General features: G+C 46.8%; 2 protein-coding genes across 2 annotated transcripts; one reads left to right on the top strand and one right to left on the bottom strand.

The window, feature by feature from the left end:
• Positions 1 to 349: 349 nt before the first annotated feature.
• On the bottom strand, positions 350 to 13,190 carry LOC108160803 (D-beta-hydroxybutyrate dehydrogenase, mitochondrial). Its single transcript, XM_017295024.2, has 7 exons — positions 12,869 to 13,190; positions 10,298 to 10,543; positions 1,799 to 2,005; positions 1,561 to 1,714; positions 1,230 to 1,486; positions 952 to 1,053; positions 350 to 885 (listed from the first exon to the last, which is right to left on the bottom strand). Exons 1-7 carry the CDS (start codon positions 12,890 to 12,892, stop codon positions 709 to 711), a joined length of 1,167 nt encoding a protein of 388 aa, XP_017150513.1. The 5' UTR covers positions 12,893 to 13,190; the 3' UTR covers positions 350 to 708.
• A 2,004-nt stretch (positions 13,191 to 15,194) lies between these two features.
• LOC108158270 (selenoprotein BthD) lies at positions 15,195 to 16,253 on the top strand. Its single transcript, XM_017290507.2, has one exon. It carries the CDS (start codon positions 15,305 to 15,307, stop codon positions 15,719 to 15,721), a length of 417 nt encoding a protein of 138 aa, XP_017145996.1. The 5' UTR covers positions 15,195 to 15,304; the 3' UTR covers positions 15,722 to 16,253.
• Positions 16,254 to 16,989: the final 736 nt, after the last annotated feature.

Below are 16,989 nucleotides of genomic sequence, written 5' to 3' on the forward strand. Positions count from 1 at the left end.
TGATGAGCAGGAGCTGGAGCGGGAACTGGAGGCATGTCTAATGCCGTTGAGTGGAATGGCATGATGTCTGGATTGAGCAGATCAAACCATCGTCTCATTGGAGAGGCAGCACTCAACCAACGGCAAACAGAAGCAATTAATGCTTAAAGGGTGCTCCCAAGAATGGGGAGGAGGTGGTAATATGACATTTTCTACAAATCAAACAATGTTCCACTTCATTGGATTGCTTGTCCGACTAATTCCTCAACCAACAGACCAAAAGAATGAAACACTAAGAAATGATTCTTGTCCAGCTGTTCGTGTTCACATTTTCCAGGAACATCCGTTAGAATTCAGGTAAAATTCATGGTTTACTCGTTTTGTTTTCATTTTACTTTTTCTTTTACGTTTTCTTATCATTCATCGTTTCACAATTCGTTCTAGCAACTAAGGATAATAACATTATGCAGATACGCGGGAAATTGCAATAAATTGAGAATAATTATCAAAATAATCGGGGAAAAAACATAGCTAAATGCTCATTGACGACCGTCAGCGCTCCTCCTCTGACAGTTTTCTTATAAATGCCCTATACAAAAGGGAGCCACGAGGGAGCCACGAGGGACATGGCACAAGGGACATAAGCAATCAATAGTATTCCAAGGGGCGGCTGGTCGGGGCTGGCATGGGGATGAGGCTGGGGTGTCGAGGTGTCTGGGTGTTCTCGGATCAGTAGACGAACTTCTTCTGCTCGCCGTATACCGACTCGTACAGAGAGGGGGCCAGGTGCTCGGCCAGGAAGATCTGCAGCTTTTCCTTGGCCGTCACGGGCGTGTAGCGGGCCATGGGGAAGGTCCTGGTCACAGCGTCGATGAGGACACGCAGCGTGGGCTGGATATCGGCGGCCTGTGGAGGGGGATTAAATGCTCGTTAGCTCTCGGACACGTCGGGCACTGCTGTGCGGCCCCTCACCTCGCGGGAATACTTCTCCACCGACGTCATGGCCGCCTCGTAGTAATCCTCGCCGTAGGTCTTCTTCTGCTCCGACGATAGCTGGTTCCACATTTGCTTGGCCTTCAAGGAGACGCAAGGAGAGTTAATGAGTTCCTAGTTCTGCCAGTTCCCCCGCTTCGACATGGTTATGGTATCGTAAAAAACTAAAAGCATGGCAAGGCTGCTCTGGCTGCATGGCCTCCGCTTTTGCCGCTGCCTCTGCCAAGCCATTAAGAGGGGAAGCATCGAATGCTCACCTGGTCGCGGAGTTCCGTCTCGTTCAGCCAGCCGTTGCCGGGAGCGAACTCTCCCGCCGCCACCACAGACACATCCACGCCTCGTGTGCGCATCTCCTGGCGCAGGCAGGCGGCAAAACAGTCGACGGCAGCCTGGGTGGCGCACTGGATGCCACGCACGGGCGATGGGACGCGGTTCAGGCCGGAGGTGAGGAACACCACGCGTCCATGGGCACGACGGACCAGCGGCAGGAAGATTTGAGTGAGGCGAGCGGCTCCTGCAAGGGTAACGGAACGGCACGGGTCAGTACTGAGTACCGGAAAACTCCTGTTCAGTGGCGCCCCCACTCACCGAGTAGATTGAGATCCAAGCTTTTGCGCAGCACCGCGAATGGAATCCACTCGAGCTCTCCCAAAGCTATCCAGTGGGCGCAGTGCACCACAGCCCACAGTCCTTGGGCGCCGTGCGGCAGGTGCTGTGACACAAAGTGGGCAGCCTCCAAAAGCTGCCGATAAGTGTTGTAATGTGGAGCGGAGTTTAGCTAAAAGCTTCGTGGGGAAAAGCTATCAAAAGCCGTGTGCAGACTTACGGTTTTCTCCGACGTAACGTCCAAGTGCAGAAGCTTCATGCGGCCGGAGGTCTCCTCCTTGAGAATGCCAGCCTCGTCCGACTCCTCGATGGGGGTGTTGAAGCCGGCGTAGATGGTGAAGCCCAGATCGTCCAGTTTCTTGGCCAAGTACCACGCCAGCGGGGCCTCGCAGCCGGTGATTAGCACGCCCTTGCCCGAAGCCGACACCTGAAGAAACGGGCGAAATGGAAGGAAAAGGTGAATGATTCGTGGTTGTTCAACCCTTTGACGGTCACCGAGACAGTCACTTAATTTATGTTCAATAACTTTAATACCAATTACTCATCTCCTGTACTGTGTGTGGGTGGGTGGGGGTTGGTTGGTTTTTGGATGCGGTGCTTCTCGTCTTTCAGTGCATACTTGAGGGAGGGCGTCATGTTAGATGTTTGACCTTTAGTCCAGCCAAAAATGTCTTTGTTAGGCTCAAAGTTTGGCCACTCATTAAGGCTACTTAAAAGTCATGTCGTGTCAACTGGGCTTAACGACTTTCTGCTCTTCAAAAATGGCTATTTTTGGGCGAATTTCGAGAGCAGAACATAGTCGACACCGAATGCGTGGATATTTGTCTAACTTCAGCTCTGACCCACTGATGGCAGACAGTCGACAGTCGACAGTCCAGGAAGACGTGTGCTCACTGATACTTCCGCCTCAGACACGCGCCAATCTACTCCACCAGCACCACTCCACCTCCACCTCCAGCTCAACCTCCAGCTCAACCTCCAGCTCAACAACCTTCCCCCTCCTTGGTTCTGGATCTGTCAGTCAACGCGCCTGCGGTAGTGCTGGTGTCATAACTCATCATGCCATTAACCAATGGAGCTGCCCAGACTATTGGCTGGCTCGGGCTGGGTCTCGGGCTCGAGTGGGCGTCTGGGTGGGTCTTCAGAGTGCGTCAGCCGGTCTCGAGGGGAAAGTGGAAATGGAAGTGGATGTGGAAGTAGAAGTAGAAGTAGAACTATAGATGGCTACTCATTGTTCGGGCTATCAAACTGTTATAAAGTGCTCGTAAAATTGTTAAAAAATGAGAAGATTCGGAGAAAAGGAGGCGGCACGGGGCACGGGGCACGGGGCACGGGGCAGCAGCAGTGGCAGTCGAGAGTCGGCGTGTGGGGGGTGTGTATTATTATTGGCCGTGCTGTTGACACCCATTAAGACTGGCCGACATTTTATTGTGGCCATAAGTGTTTGGCTTATCGAAATCTGTTGGCCGTTCTTTGGCGTTAATAAAAATAAAACTATTCACTCCTTCCCTTCCCCTCTCCCATACGCCCCAATCACTTCTCTTCTCTACGTATCTCTAGCCAACTTTACGACAAGTATTCTTTCGTGGAGTTTTTATGCGAATTTACTTCATAATACTCTTGCATATATCGCTGGATGGCGGTAATCGCGTTCCCTGCTTTTTCCTGGCACCCCAATTTATGGCGGTGCTGCAGAAATGACTTTAAACTTGGCTGCAAGTAAAAACCATCCGCAATTAAAATTCAGCATGGAAAAAGAGCAGATAAAACCGAAGGAACTGAGAAAGAGACTAAAAACCCAGCAACGAAATGCTTAGAGTCAATTAAACTGCATTGAGAGTATGGCCTGGAGACTGCTGATAGCCTGAAGCATGGACAAGGCGCAAGAGGCAAAGGCAAAGGGCCACAGCTTGTGCAAGGGGAAACCCGATAGAAAAACATAGCATTGGGTTCACTTGGAAAAGTTCTCGACCAAGAAACAGTTGTGCTTCAAGGGAAACTCTTGACCAAGAACTTATTAAAATTTTTGAAAATTGGTCAAAGGCAAGAGGGCGTCATATTCCAGCAGGATAATCCTTTGGAGTCTGCTAAATTAGTCCAAGCCAAGAGGATTATGTTACATTGAACTAAGTCGAATTGCGGCGAAACTTGAGAGCTCTATTAGGGAAATGTGCTGTGAATTGTCGTCAGATGCCGTTCGTTCCTGCCCCCCTTTGTGGCCGCTCGGCCTTGCCGCTTGTGTAAAATTTCAACAGCTTTTCGTGTGAACAGGTGAAAGAGCAAAGCAAAGCAAAGCAAAGGAAAGGAAACGAAAGGAGTACTGCACGTCGCAAGCCGTCCAAAGAAACTTTGCCGAGCGCAGGGGCAACGTGCAGGGATAAAAAAAAAACCGACCCCTTGACACTAGCACCTGCCACCTAACTTCGGCCTCATGCCTCATGCCTCATGCCACCTGTCTTCGTCTAACACTCCCTCTCTGCGGTCATGTCGTGTCTGCCAGCACGTCGGCTTGTGGTTTTTTTAAACTGTTCCCAAAATAGAAGCAAACGTGCATGCACCGAAATAGATTCAAGCAAATTCACAAGGAACGCGAGTGAGACTGCAGCGGCTTAGCCCTGGGGCATGTCAGTCACCTTCATTTGAACGAGTTGCTTGTGGAGGAAGAGCGAAATGCGAACGATTGGCTGAGCGGAAATGGGACTTTTCCACATTTTTCCGAGCATGGGAAGCGAGCAAGTCAATGAAGAGGCACACACAGAGGGGCCCTCCTCCTGCTTCTGCTCCCAGTTTAGCGATTTAAATGCATCCTTTATTGCATTTTAATTGCAATTGCAACTGCGATGGGAAGTAGAAGTGCTAGCGGAAGATTTATGCCACAGGCCGTGAGCAGCAGGTGCCGCCACCCAAAGCGGACCATTTTCCGCACACTTTTAGCCGAATCTGATGAATTGCAGTGGGGCACGCGATTTGCCTGCACTGGCACTAGCACTGGTACTGGTACTGGCACTAGCACTCGCACGCGCCGCCGCTTTCCTCGCCACAGGCTCATTAAATTTGGCTTACGTATACTGGGGGCGTATACGTAATATTTATATAATGCATTATGCTGGCAGGAAAAACTTGGAGCTGGCCAAGGCAGGGCCAAGCCAGAGGGGCGACGGGGCAGACTGGCAGGTTAATGTGTAAACTGCAACAAGTTAGCAGCACTTTCAGAGCCACAGAGGAGCGGTGGACAGTGCCTCCTCCGTTTGTGTGGGCGAGCGGAAAACGGAAAAGTAATGCGTGTAAAAAGTAAACAACAATAGGGAGGAACTTTCCGGGAAAGCATGTGCGCCTTCATTTGCGAGAATAAACTTATGACAAGCTCGGGGAGCCCGGGGAGTTCGGGGATTGGAGACCTAGTCCAGGCAGTCGCACTACTCGCCGGGTATTATGACCATGAAGATAATGCGAGAGTGTCCGGCAGGGGAATTGCGTGGGCTTGTGACTGTGGGACTGTTGGACTGTTGGAAATGTGCATAAACATTACTCGGGATGTAAGTAAAGACATTGAAAAATGAAAGAACTATTCCTGTTCCTGGGTCATACAATAAATTCATGCTTAGACTCCCGATAAAGGGGGATGAGCTAGTAGAGCGACAAACCGAAAGCTGAGTATAGATTTTCACAGTCAAATGTATTATCTTGTTTGTATGCCTGCTATCATTTGTACTTTCTATTCGGTCGCTATTTTGCTTTCCCTTTCACCAGGCAGACACATAAACCTCCTTAGAAGACGCGACATGCTTGACCGCTCGAGAGCTCTCGAATAAATCTACATAAGCATAACGCAGGGAGCTTGAAAGTGGGGAAGATGGAGATATAGATGTGGCGGTGTACGAGTTGAAGTGAAAAATGGCGAACAAACCGCATACAAATTGTCCCCACTGTTCTCGCCTCCTACACCACCACCTCCTTCTCCTCACCTTAGCACTCCTCTCACTGTCCTCCTCTGAATAAGGCGACGAAATGTGGCAAAAAACAGAGAGAGAAGAGAAGCCAAAAAATGGAAAACAAAGGGAAGCACGCACACGCATGCACGCATATTAAATCAGTGACTAAAAATAGCCAGAAATGGGCAGGAAAGCCGGAGGGCCGCAGTGCCGGAGCGCCGGAGGGCATATGTACATATATAAAATCATATAAATTAACTGAAAAATATTTGGCCAAGAGGGCAAATGAGTACAAATGACAGCAGGACGAGCATCGAGGGGCGGCGATCGCCAAAAGTCATTGAACGTATTAGGCAGTAATAAATTAATTAACCGAAAAGTTAAAAACCATTTCTGTGTTTTGCTTTCCGCACGCTCGCAGACACAGACACAGGCAGAGAAAGACAGAGAGGGAGAGAGAAATATACATAGATAGATAGAGTGGCTAGGTAAAAGCACGCACGTATTCTTTCTGGCGTGTGGCTGTCAGGTCCTCTAGCAACTTCACGCCATCCGCAGAGGACGACGTCAGCATTAAAGGCTTTTCGCATTGCGCATACGATGCGGTGTACAGAGCGAAACGAACCGAAAGGCAAGGAATGCCATGGAATAGAATAGAACGGTCTGGCCAATTTGCAGCTTGTTCGCTGACTTCCCCGTGTATGAGTGCGAGACTCTGTGCCCCTGTGTATCTGTGTGTGACTCCGGCAACACGCAAAGCTTTGACTTTGTGCCGTGCCAGCCATTATGGTAGCTCAGCATGTGTGCGGACTTTTATGTGCGATTGTTTAAACATCTCCCCTCTCATCCCTTCTTATTCATCTCCATCTCGTAGCCAGAGCGTGCCGGTATGCCAATTTATATATATTTAATTCAATTGTGATTGTATTGGGTCTGCAAGTGATGCCCCTGGCATTTGAAGTTAATTAAAATGTAGTGCATGGGTTTGAATAGAGAGATTCTCGTACCACTCGTAGAGCAGTAAAGCAGCGCCAGTGCTAACGCTAACCAGAAGATGAGTTTTCGAATGGATACTACTGGAGCTACTTCAAATGTCAAATGTACGAATAAGGATCGAAGTGGTTGCACAACTGCGGCCAGGACTGGGACCAGGACTACCAATCAAGCAGTGGGTGATTTGCCATCTGGTCGACCCCTGACCTTTTGCTGAACCGTGCATGATGCATACGAGCACGGTGGATGCACGGTGGATGCACGGCTGCGTCATGTGCAATTGGTTTTTAATTTAACTAAAATGCGCAGCAAAACTGAGTCAACTGGAAAGGCAATGGCAACGGCAAAGGCACAGCACAGCACAGCACAGCACAGCACAGCACAGCACAGCACAGCTCCGCTCCTGCGGTCGAAAGAGATGTTTTCCTTGGTGGCGGAAAGTTGTCAAGGCGTTTTAATGGCGTGCAATTCTAAGAAACGCAATGCGCGTAGATGGTGGCCACATGAGCCATGTCCTGATGTCCTTCATTGCCCGCCATTGTCAGGCCGGGCACGCCATTGCCATTTCTGAATGTCCTCTGTGCTCGTATGCGCATGTGTGTGTGAGTGTGTGAATGTGTGGTTGTGTGAATCAACAGGCCACGCGCGGGGCCATAAAACTCCAAGTGAACAGAAACAGATACACAGAGACACAGAAAAGCAGAAGTGAGGACACAGAGAGGCAGAGGGGGCTAGCGAAACTTTTCCCATAATGACTTTTTATGGTGTATGTGTGTGTGTGTTGTGTGTTTTTGTTCAAGAGAGAGACAATGCTGCAGAGGAAAGGACAGAGGACAGTGGAGTTGGGACAAGGAGCAGCCTTTTATATAGCCTTCAGTTGCCTCAGTGCATTGACGCTCCCCAATGGACTCCGGACTCGCATCTTCTCCTAATTGAGAGTGCAGTCTCTCTTTCTCGTTCTCTTTCCGTTGACAAAGCTATCCCTTCCTCCGTCCCTTTGTGTGTGGCCATTTTTTCGGTTAACAGCTCACAAATCAGCGTAAAATTTGTCTATAGCAGAAGTTTTATGAAGCTGTAAAGGCCACAAAGTGTGCAGAGGAAATGAACACTTATGGATAGCAAAAACCAACAGGAAAAGGGTTTGCTTGGCAATGAACTAGCTCCAACATCCATTAGGCCACCAGTGCGCCTTTCAGCTGCTGCAAAAACTTGGTCCGCCCTTTCTACGTTCAGAAATATGTATGTATCTTCCACTTGCGTCTCGAGTGGCAAGTGCCACTGGCTCATGGCATTAGCGAAACCGATACGATTTCTTCTCGGATCAACTCCGACATCACCTGGGGCTCCTCCGGCTGGTAGAACTTTATCTATGCCATCCGCCGAAGCACCGAGCTGCACAAGTATAAGTATGTGGGCGCGGAGCCTTCAATTGTATGGAAATACTTGCACTTATTGTAGACGTAGGTGTAGATGTTGTGTTGTTGCCGCTGTTCCGTTGCTTCGCGACTGCTCATTAGGGTTGCCAAGACAAAGCTATTAATTCAATTAGTTACATTCTCTTCTGGCGGGTCCCGAAGAGACTCTGACTCCCCAGCGAACATGTCGTCTATGGCTGCGGAAACCCCCTTTGCGCCATGCAGTAGGGGAATGGGCCAACCCAACGCTTAATTATGCATATTACGTAAAGTGTAATTGCAACTGCAACGCAATAAAACCGACACTGACACCAACACCGAAATAGAAACCAACATTCCGAGTGTCCCAGGAACAGACCCGGAGATGGGGATGGGCATTTCAGTGCATTATTAGACCTGGCAGATTGTTGATCATTTAATTAGTAGACATTTACGTTTCATTGCACCCAATTTGAGCCGTCAACAGCTGCCTCTAGTCTCACCCATCCATCCATCCGTCCACCCATCCGTCCATGCCAGCCCCTTCGTCGGGATATCTGTGCGTGCGTGTAATTTAATTTGACTGTCGTGACATAAAAATGAAATGCACAACGTGATGTGCAACGCTAAACAGAGAGCCAACAGGGAGGGGGAGAGCCCCCAACGACCTAAAACAGGCCACGTCAGCGAACCTCATTGGCCAGGCCAGGCCGAGGGCCATCGAAAGCCACATTTCTCCATATATGAGTATGCACACAGGAACGCCCACACATGAACAAAAATGCGGCTTGAATGTATATGAGTATGTTTTCAGCAAATAATTGAACGAATATGTAAATGGAAAGTGGAGGCTTTCCTGGCCAGAAACACAAATCCTGATCGGGATAAAGGTCCATCCAGATCGAGGGGTAAACTAATCAAACGCCAAGTTTTCTTTACTCACAGAAGACCAAAGAGAAATGTTTTCACCGGGAAAAACTTGGTAGGGCAAATACTACACGGAAGTTCCCTAGAAACGAACGTCATCGTATCTGGTTAATTAGATAAGCGATTTTGTAGTAACTCTCCTTGGAGCTTGTAGAAAAGTTTAAATCCCTGTCCCTTGAAATACAAATACATACATACATTTAAGCATTCTTTAGTACCTATAATATTAACAGCAGTGTCTCTTACGGGGAGTGGAAAATGCAAATGAGCTGCTCGTCTTGCCACCTGCTGGGACTGCATCTGCTGCTGCTACTGTTAATTATGCTGCAGTCATGCTTATTACCTTAATTATTGGGTGGAGTGTGTGATGTTCCAGTTCCAGCGATACGCTGCCTACGTGTCCTGGACGTGACCTTTACGCGTAATTTCCGGGCAGCAAAGGGGGCCTGTCAGGTGCATTCCCAGCTCCGGATTGCTCCTGCTAGTTAAACCAAATAGAGTGCACCCATATTTAAATTATCCACCACCATCCATATACGTAGGTACATCTGAACGTACGTATCAGCGGAAAAACGGTGTGAAAACATCGAAATATCATGGCATTATTGCTGTCCATTGTGTAAAGAAGTGGAGGGCGTCCGCAATCAGATAGGAGAACGAGAGAACGATGAACAATCAACATTTTCCACATCCCTGGCGTACAAATCCTCGTGTGTACATATGTAACCGTGGAGTTCCGCTTAAACCAGCTTTACAGAAGAGTGAGAGGGAATTGCGGTGGAGGCATCCACGCGAGTGACTATTTAAGGGCTTTTCTTTAATTTATTTTAAGCGATTTTATTAAAGTTCTTCCAGAGAATACATTTAAAAATTTATATTCATTACAAAATCCTTTTGTTTCAGCAATTCTTTGGGTTTCCGTCTGCACTTTTTCTCTTTCTCTTTTCCTTTTTCTCTCCGGCTGCTTATTTATTTGTTTTCATTTTCATTTTCCTTCGCCGAGAGCCAAAGGAAAATGGAGGGTGCTGAGAGTGTGCGTGTGTGTAGCGAGCTCTGAAATATCAAACGGAGCCAAATCCAAAGCCAAATCCACAGTCAAGGGTTTCCTCTGGTTAAACATAAGTTGACGTTGCCCCACAGGACATTTGTCCCCATCTCCGTCCACATCCCTGGGGCAGTCTATTTTTAGTACAACTGATTTGCTTTGCCTACTATTTCGGAGGCCCCTCTATGCGGTTTGGCACTTGAGCTGTGCAGCCGCCCCAGTCGCAGACATGCCCCAAAGTGGTGCTAGTGACTGGCTTCTGGCTTCTGGCTGCCGGCTGGGAAACCGAAACCCCGATGTCTAAGCCAAACCCAAAAGCTATCCATGTCCCTATCCTACTTGCGGTTTCGCCGCAGGCGTTGAAAGGATTACACTGTTTGATTTTGGTCTCGGGCCCCTTGGACACGAGAGTGTCGTTACGGACTTACCTTCACAAAGTGGTAGAAGAGCACAGCTCCCACGGTGGCCAGGGCGAACCACACGAAGACGGCGAAGGTGGAGATGCTGGATATGTTCAGCGCGTGCAGCAGATGGGAGCTGACGATGGCCGCCGCCTGGCAGAAGAGGAACGGCATAGAGAGCCGCTCGAATATGTCCCAGGGGATCTCCGCCGACTTCTGGGGCAGGGCCGAGATCGATCCACGCCGCAATGAGGCACGGCGCGAGGCACGGCGCTATTCAAGAGAGAGAGAGAGAGTGATAGTGAAATGTGCGATTTAATTATTCTTCTTTTCAAACAAACACATGCGGGTTTATTTATAGAAAACAGAAATGATTGCATTATTTGTGGGGTAATTATTTGAATATTGCTAAATGGTTGGCTTGCTAATGCCGCTCGTTTGTGTTTCGGTCAATAAACAACGCGAATTCCACTTAAATTTTTCGAACTGTCTATTTCAATCAGGCACCATCTATTGGTTGCACTCCCAGAGTCCCGGAGAAATTTAAGCAGAGTGGGGTACAGGTGATGCCTTGAACCCTTTCGATTGATTGTCAATATATTTAGGGCTCTGGCTTTGTCCTCTTTTTGTAGAATATGTAAAGCTAATTCCAGCTGCGAATTTCCCATTAAACCTTTTGAGCTCCGAGCCAATCTACATACTTATAGACATGTACATATGTATGTATGTATGTGTATATTCCTTCTTCTATTGTTGATTGAGAGACAGAAATCCTTTTGAGCTGAAGGAAATGCATTCATTTGATTTCTGTTGTACCGTCTACGAGTATGACTTTGAAATAAAACTGCCATTCATTGATTGGAAAATCTTTCAGTATGCCTGCCGCTGTCTATTTATGGCTTTCAATGGCAGACACATTCCGTCAATACATCATCGGAAATTTGATTAAACTCAACCGATTGCAAGCACAATATCCTATGCTCGCTCGTACATATCCGCACGTGCATCTATGCACGCACCTTACAATCTATCAGGCCCTAACCCACTCAACCACTCACACATTGACAGTGACATATAGCAATTACACATGACGTGCACATTACCATCGCAAAAAAAAGGAAAGAGGAGCGAGGAGGAGCGAGCTACTACCCGAAAACCGCAAAAGCAAAAGCAAAAGCAACAGCAACAGCAACCGCAACCCCCTTTGGCCATTGGCCATAAATCAACGACAGTGCGAAATAATCAAATGGTGGCATCTGCATAAATACAGAAGCCAATTGATTTATTCAGCCCCGAAAATAGACCATTTTCATTCCAATTCCCATTCCCATTCCAATTCACATTTCCATGGCTAGGACTGTTCTTCGTCGCTGGAATTGTAAAACTCTCCGGTCGGTCTATTTATATGTCGTGCTCTACTGGGTACAGAAGCAGTGCCAGTCGCAGTGCCAGTGGCAGGGGATGGGAAATCGAATGGACTACATCTTTGCTTTCGTCATCAACAACGACCTTGTCACCAATTTGGTAGCTCAGAGGGGACTAATACTACTACTACTAAGACCTATGTAATTGTCCCCATAATATTACGCAGGAGCTGAACCGGCCCACACGATAGCAACATACATATCTCAATATATAGGAGATTCTCCCAATCGTATCCATATACCACACAAACGCATATGTATAGGCAAACGTCTCCACATATTTATTCCTAAAGATTTGTATGAATTTGAGCACTCAGCTGCCAAGAAATCATCTTGTGGCGAATACTTTGTGGATGTTTGAGACGGAAAACAGTTTGGTGTGTCGCCAAGCCTATTTTATTATTAATAAAGATATTTCTAGGTATTTATAGACCATGTGGAATAAAATTGAATGGAAAATGACCGGTCCGGACGAATATTTCAAATAAATACGAGTATATCGAGTATTTTGGCCACAGACAAAGCTGTTTTCCAACGATTCAGTATTCAATTTTTGTGGCAAATATATTTTGGAAAACGGCAGCAGATCTATGGGGCAATAGGGGCTGTCAGCTTGGAATCAAGCCTATTCTCATTTAATTTTTCAAAAGAGTCCCCCCACCTTCAACCACTCTGCCTCCTGCAATTGTCGGTGGCTCGTATGTACGTTGACCCACTTGGATCGCGGCCACTAAGTGAATTTTTGTAATTAATTTGGCGGCGCATTTTGAACACCGCATGACTTCCTGTCTTTCTGGCTCTACCTCTCTCTCTATCCATTGCTTTCTCCTTCTTTGGTTAACAGACAAAACCTTTTTCTGGAATTTGCGGCCAAAAGGGGCGGGGTTGAGCAAGTCAGGGGCAAACTAAGGACCCTTGCGACTTGAATTTGTGTATTGACATTTCTGGGTTAAGCTAACTGGACTAAAAGCGTAGCTAGGTGCTCCGCCAGGAGGCGATGGACGAGGGGATACGACAAAACGGAGCTGCGACAATAAATTTGGCTATGGCATGCCCTCTGGATTGGCGGAGCGGGGAGCGGGTGGACCGCGAACACAAATACGGGGCCAAGTGCCTGTCCAGGATACAGGAAACGGACACAAATGGTCCCGATTCGGGGCGACATTTCACTTACCATATTGTTATCGAAGACCTGCATGACTACGGATGCTGCTGCTCCTGGTGTCGCGGCTATAGAGGGGGGCGGCAAGAGCACAGAACAGACGGGCTTTCAACTCGGTTTCTGGGACTGGGTTCCAACTGAAGTTTTCACTCACACACACAGCCTTGTGGCTCGGAAAAAAATGTTCACTAGAGTTTTTCGAAATGTTTCGGAAATAGGCTTTCAGTTTATGTACTCGGGACTCCACTTTCGAAGGGGCTCGTGGCCTGGGCGCACTGAAACACGGCGTGGCACTAAGCAGTACGATCGACTGGCGCTGCCTGCAGCTGCCCCAAGACTCATTTTCTCTCGCCTCAGCCGCGTCGCAGTCGCAGTCGCTGTCGCAGTCGACGCTGTATGTCAAAATTCTGTACCAAAAAAAATCCGACGCCGCCTTAAAAATTGTCGTTTTGCCGTTTTGATTTTTTAAAAATATATCTCAAAAATACGAGTATGTGTGGACATGCGTATGCAAACTCACAGATACACAGACACAATGGAAACGCAGATACATATTCCGGTATTTAGATAAATAAATATCTTTAAATTTGTATATTTTTGCTTTTTGCTGTTTGCTCTCATCCGTCTGCCGTCTGCCGCCTGCCGCCTACCGCCTCTTGCTTTTAAGCATCGACGAATATTTTTCCACCGCACAGCGGCAGATACAACGGACACACAGATACGATACCAACCAGTGCACGGCTACACACACACACACACAGATACTCTAGTTTGCGGCCGTAATATATGTCGCTCTTTGCACATTGTTCGTGCAACGGGTGGCGGCAAATGGCAAATTTGAATATTGCTTTAAAATGTCGCCGCATTAAATCGAGAAATGCTCGAACCTACGTGTATATGCACATAAATATTTATGAGACTCGTTAAAGGAGGCCAGCGCCATCGACCCAGAACCCAGTGCTCTATTAGGGGCTGCCTTTGGGGTTTGTATTTGGTTTGGTTTTTTTTTTCCATTTTTAGTGAATGGTGGATGGTTGGCACGTCCCTGGCATTTTTTTATATTTTTATTATTTGTTTTTCATTTGCAAATTGCAATTTTGCAGACAATTCTGCGATCCTTTTATTCATTTCGCATTCATTTTCCATTGATTTTTTCCATTTAAAAGCCGGTGTTTATCAGGAAATTGGAAAAATGCATACAAAATACGTTAACATAGTGCCGTGGAGCGCCTTGGAGTGCCGTAGAGTGCCTTCGAGTGCCGTAGAGTACCGTGTAGTGCCATGGGGAGATCATTCAACTTTTTCCATGGGAGAACTAGAAATTGCGAAATAAATGACACAACAAATGTAATTTGGGAATTATTTGGAAGAATAAAGATTTCCCACCAAATTTATTAATTATAAAATTAAAACTTATTGCAGTAACGAATTGAATTATGAAATTATATAGGTTCGTCCTTGGAGGTTGCTTTCAGCTAAATGCAGAGGGCTTTCTTTGGTCTATAGCCAATTCTCAATTCTAGTCTCTGAGAGCCAAGATGTCCAGCTGGGAATAAAACATACCCTGGTTCGTTTGAGGGTTCTGTCCCGTTTATGATTCTCTCATTAAAGGATCGCTGGAAGCAAATTGCTAAAGAAGCTTCTCGATTTTCCATTCTGTTTGTTTAGATGTGACTATTTTTATTTGCTACTTCTCTAACTCTTGACTATTTTTATAATTTTCGGTATCTTTTGTTGTTTATGCACGCTTATATCCAAAACAAATACATATCTATGCACATATATTATTGTTATGCACAGAATTTGTAGACTGGCTGCTGCGGATGCTCGATCCTATAGAGGCAGTACCATAAATCGATGTCTATATTGGAGCTCTGTGAACATACATCTGAGATGACATGTACAAAAACAAAACGAGCAAATGCGAGTCTGAATAGATGGAGAAATATCTGCCTGAAGAGGCAGTGAAAGCATATGTTTCTGAAACATTTCAAATTTCTTCTTTTCGACTGTCTGTCAGTGCCGCCAAATTAACAGAAAAGTTCTTGTCTTCTTTTACGTTTTTTTTGTTGTTTCGTTCTTTCGTTCTTTTCAGAATGTCCCCAAAAATTGTTGTTGCTTCTGATTGCATTTTAAAAATAGCCAAGAGGCTAATGGTCGAAGAAACGTCTTTGGACAGAGACTTCTCTGGTCTTCTCTGGTGCGCACTTTTAAAATTTGAAAAACAAAGAGCGAAGATTTATGGAGCGCTGTTTGTGCCAGAATTCATAAAACGCAGCAGCCAAGACATCAATCAGTAGAGGACGTTATTAATTAATACATAATAAGCATTATTAACAGAAACAATGATGCATTGAAATACTCGTCTGTTCGGATAGTCGGATGGATAGTCGGAGAGACAAAATTCAAAATCCATAATTCGGGGGAGTGGCAGTGACGGTCGGTAGTATGCCCAAAGGAAGGAAGAAAAAGGTCAAGGTGGTGGACTGGGCCGCCGATGAGAACTTTAGCAAGGAGCGCTCGATTTTCTACGTGGAGCACACCACCGAGTGCCCCATCTTCCAGATAAAGGCCGAGGAGTGTGGAGCCTTCTTCAAGCAGCGCATTCCGGAGCGCGAGTTCCAGCTGGTGAGGAACAAGAACGGCAAGGAGGCGCCCCGGGAAGGTGCCTTCGAGATTGGCTTCTCCCAGAATGCACGCACCTCCGTCCACGAGCTGTGGTCGGGCCTGACGAGGGGTCCGCCGCGGCGGGACAAGTTCCCCGAGGATTTCGAGAATCTGGTGCCGGATGTGCAGCGAGTGCTGAAGAAGTTCTACCCCGACAAGGTGGTGGGCCTCACCGACGACGAGGAGGACGAAAACTAGTACCAGCAGAACCAGAACAGGGCTGAGTAACAGAACACCAGTAAACCACATAGAATTTAGCATAACAATGCGGTAATGCTTCTCATTGTCAACGGCGAAGATGAGCAAGCACCTGTTGGGGCTGCCAACGAGTCTCTTGTCGTCACTCGCCCCCAACAAATATTCAAACGATTAGCATGGCTCTTTCATCTGGTGTTCGGGTACCGCTTATTGGTCTCATTGTTGTGCTGCTGCGGGCTGACTGACGTCCTGACGTCGCCATGTGACAGCTCTTTTCAGAAGCTAAATGCTTAAATCGACAAAAGATAATTAACCCAAACACAAAGCTCTCTCTCACACACCCACACCCACGCGCACACCCACACAACCGGCATTGTGTTCACACTATTCTCGGGGGACACCCCAGCGACGTCCCATTGTCTGACAGGCCACCAAAGCAAAACAGTCTCTGCTGACAAAACAAATAACAGAAATGCAATTTCGATACACAAAATCGACTAAATAAAAAAATATGTAGCAGCAACAATGAAAACTATTTGATTGGATTATATAAAGAATGAAAAACCAACTAATAAATAGGGCTACGGGAAGGGGTAGGGGGATTTGCATAGGGATAGGGATGAGTATACGAGTGAGTGTTTCAATTAAGAGGAAAATATCAATCGGCATGGGTCCACAGATGTCTGATATAGATCCCAACAGAATCTGGTTTTTGAGCATCAATTTTAGTAGAATATATTCTGAAAACGTGAGAATAACTACATATAAAAATACATACATATATACTATAGTACAGACGGATATTGACATGTTTTTAGCTTTCGCATCTATTGTAAATAAATTAGAAAATAGCCCTGCAGCATCAGGTCGATGTCGATGTGCAGCAGCCAATGAATGCTTTGATTCTATGTCAACCCCAAGGATTCGTACTGCATGCCACGGCCAGCAAGTCATAAAAATCCAATCCAAATTACATTGTGGCCCAACAACAAATGGCAATAACAAAGAGACAGAGCCCCATAGCATCCCCATCCTATGCATCCCATCCCTTACCATCCCCAGAGATCTGGCAACATTTGAACAATAAAACAGAAACAGCAGCAGTATCTATAGTGGCAGCAAAAGTTGCAGTGCAAATATGAACTCGAATGGTTAGGGAGCACGAGGAGTAGTTAGATGATTGGTGGTTGGATTATGTGGAAGGATGTGATGGTGGGGGATGGTCATGGGCCTGTCTAGTTTGCATATCGCTAGCCGGATTAGCATGC

The sequence above is a fragment of the Drosophila miranda genome, chromosome 3 (assembly GCF_003369915.1).
Source record: "Drosophila miranda strain MSH22 chromosome 3, D.miranda_PacBio2.1, whole genome shotgun sequence".
Lineage (NCBI taxonomy): Eukaryota > Metazoa > Arthropoda > Insecta > Diptera > Drosophilidae > Drosophila > Drosophila miranda.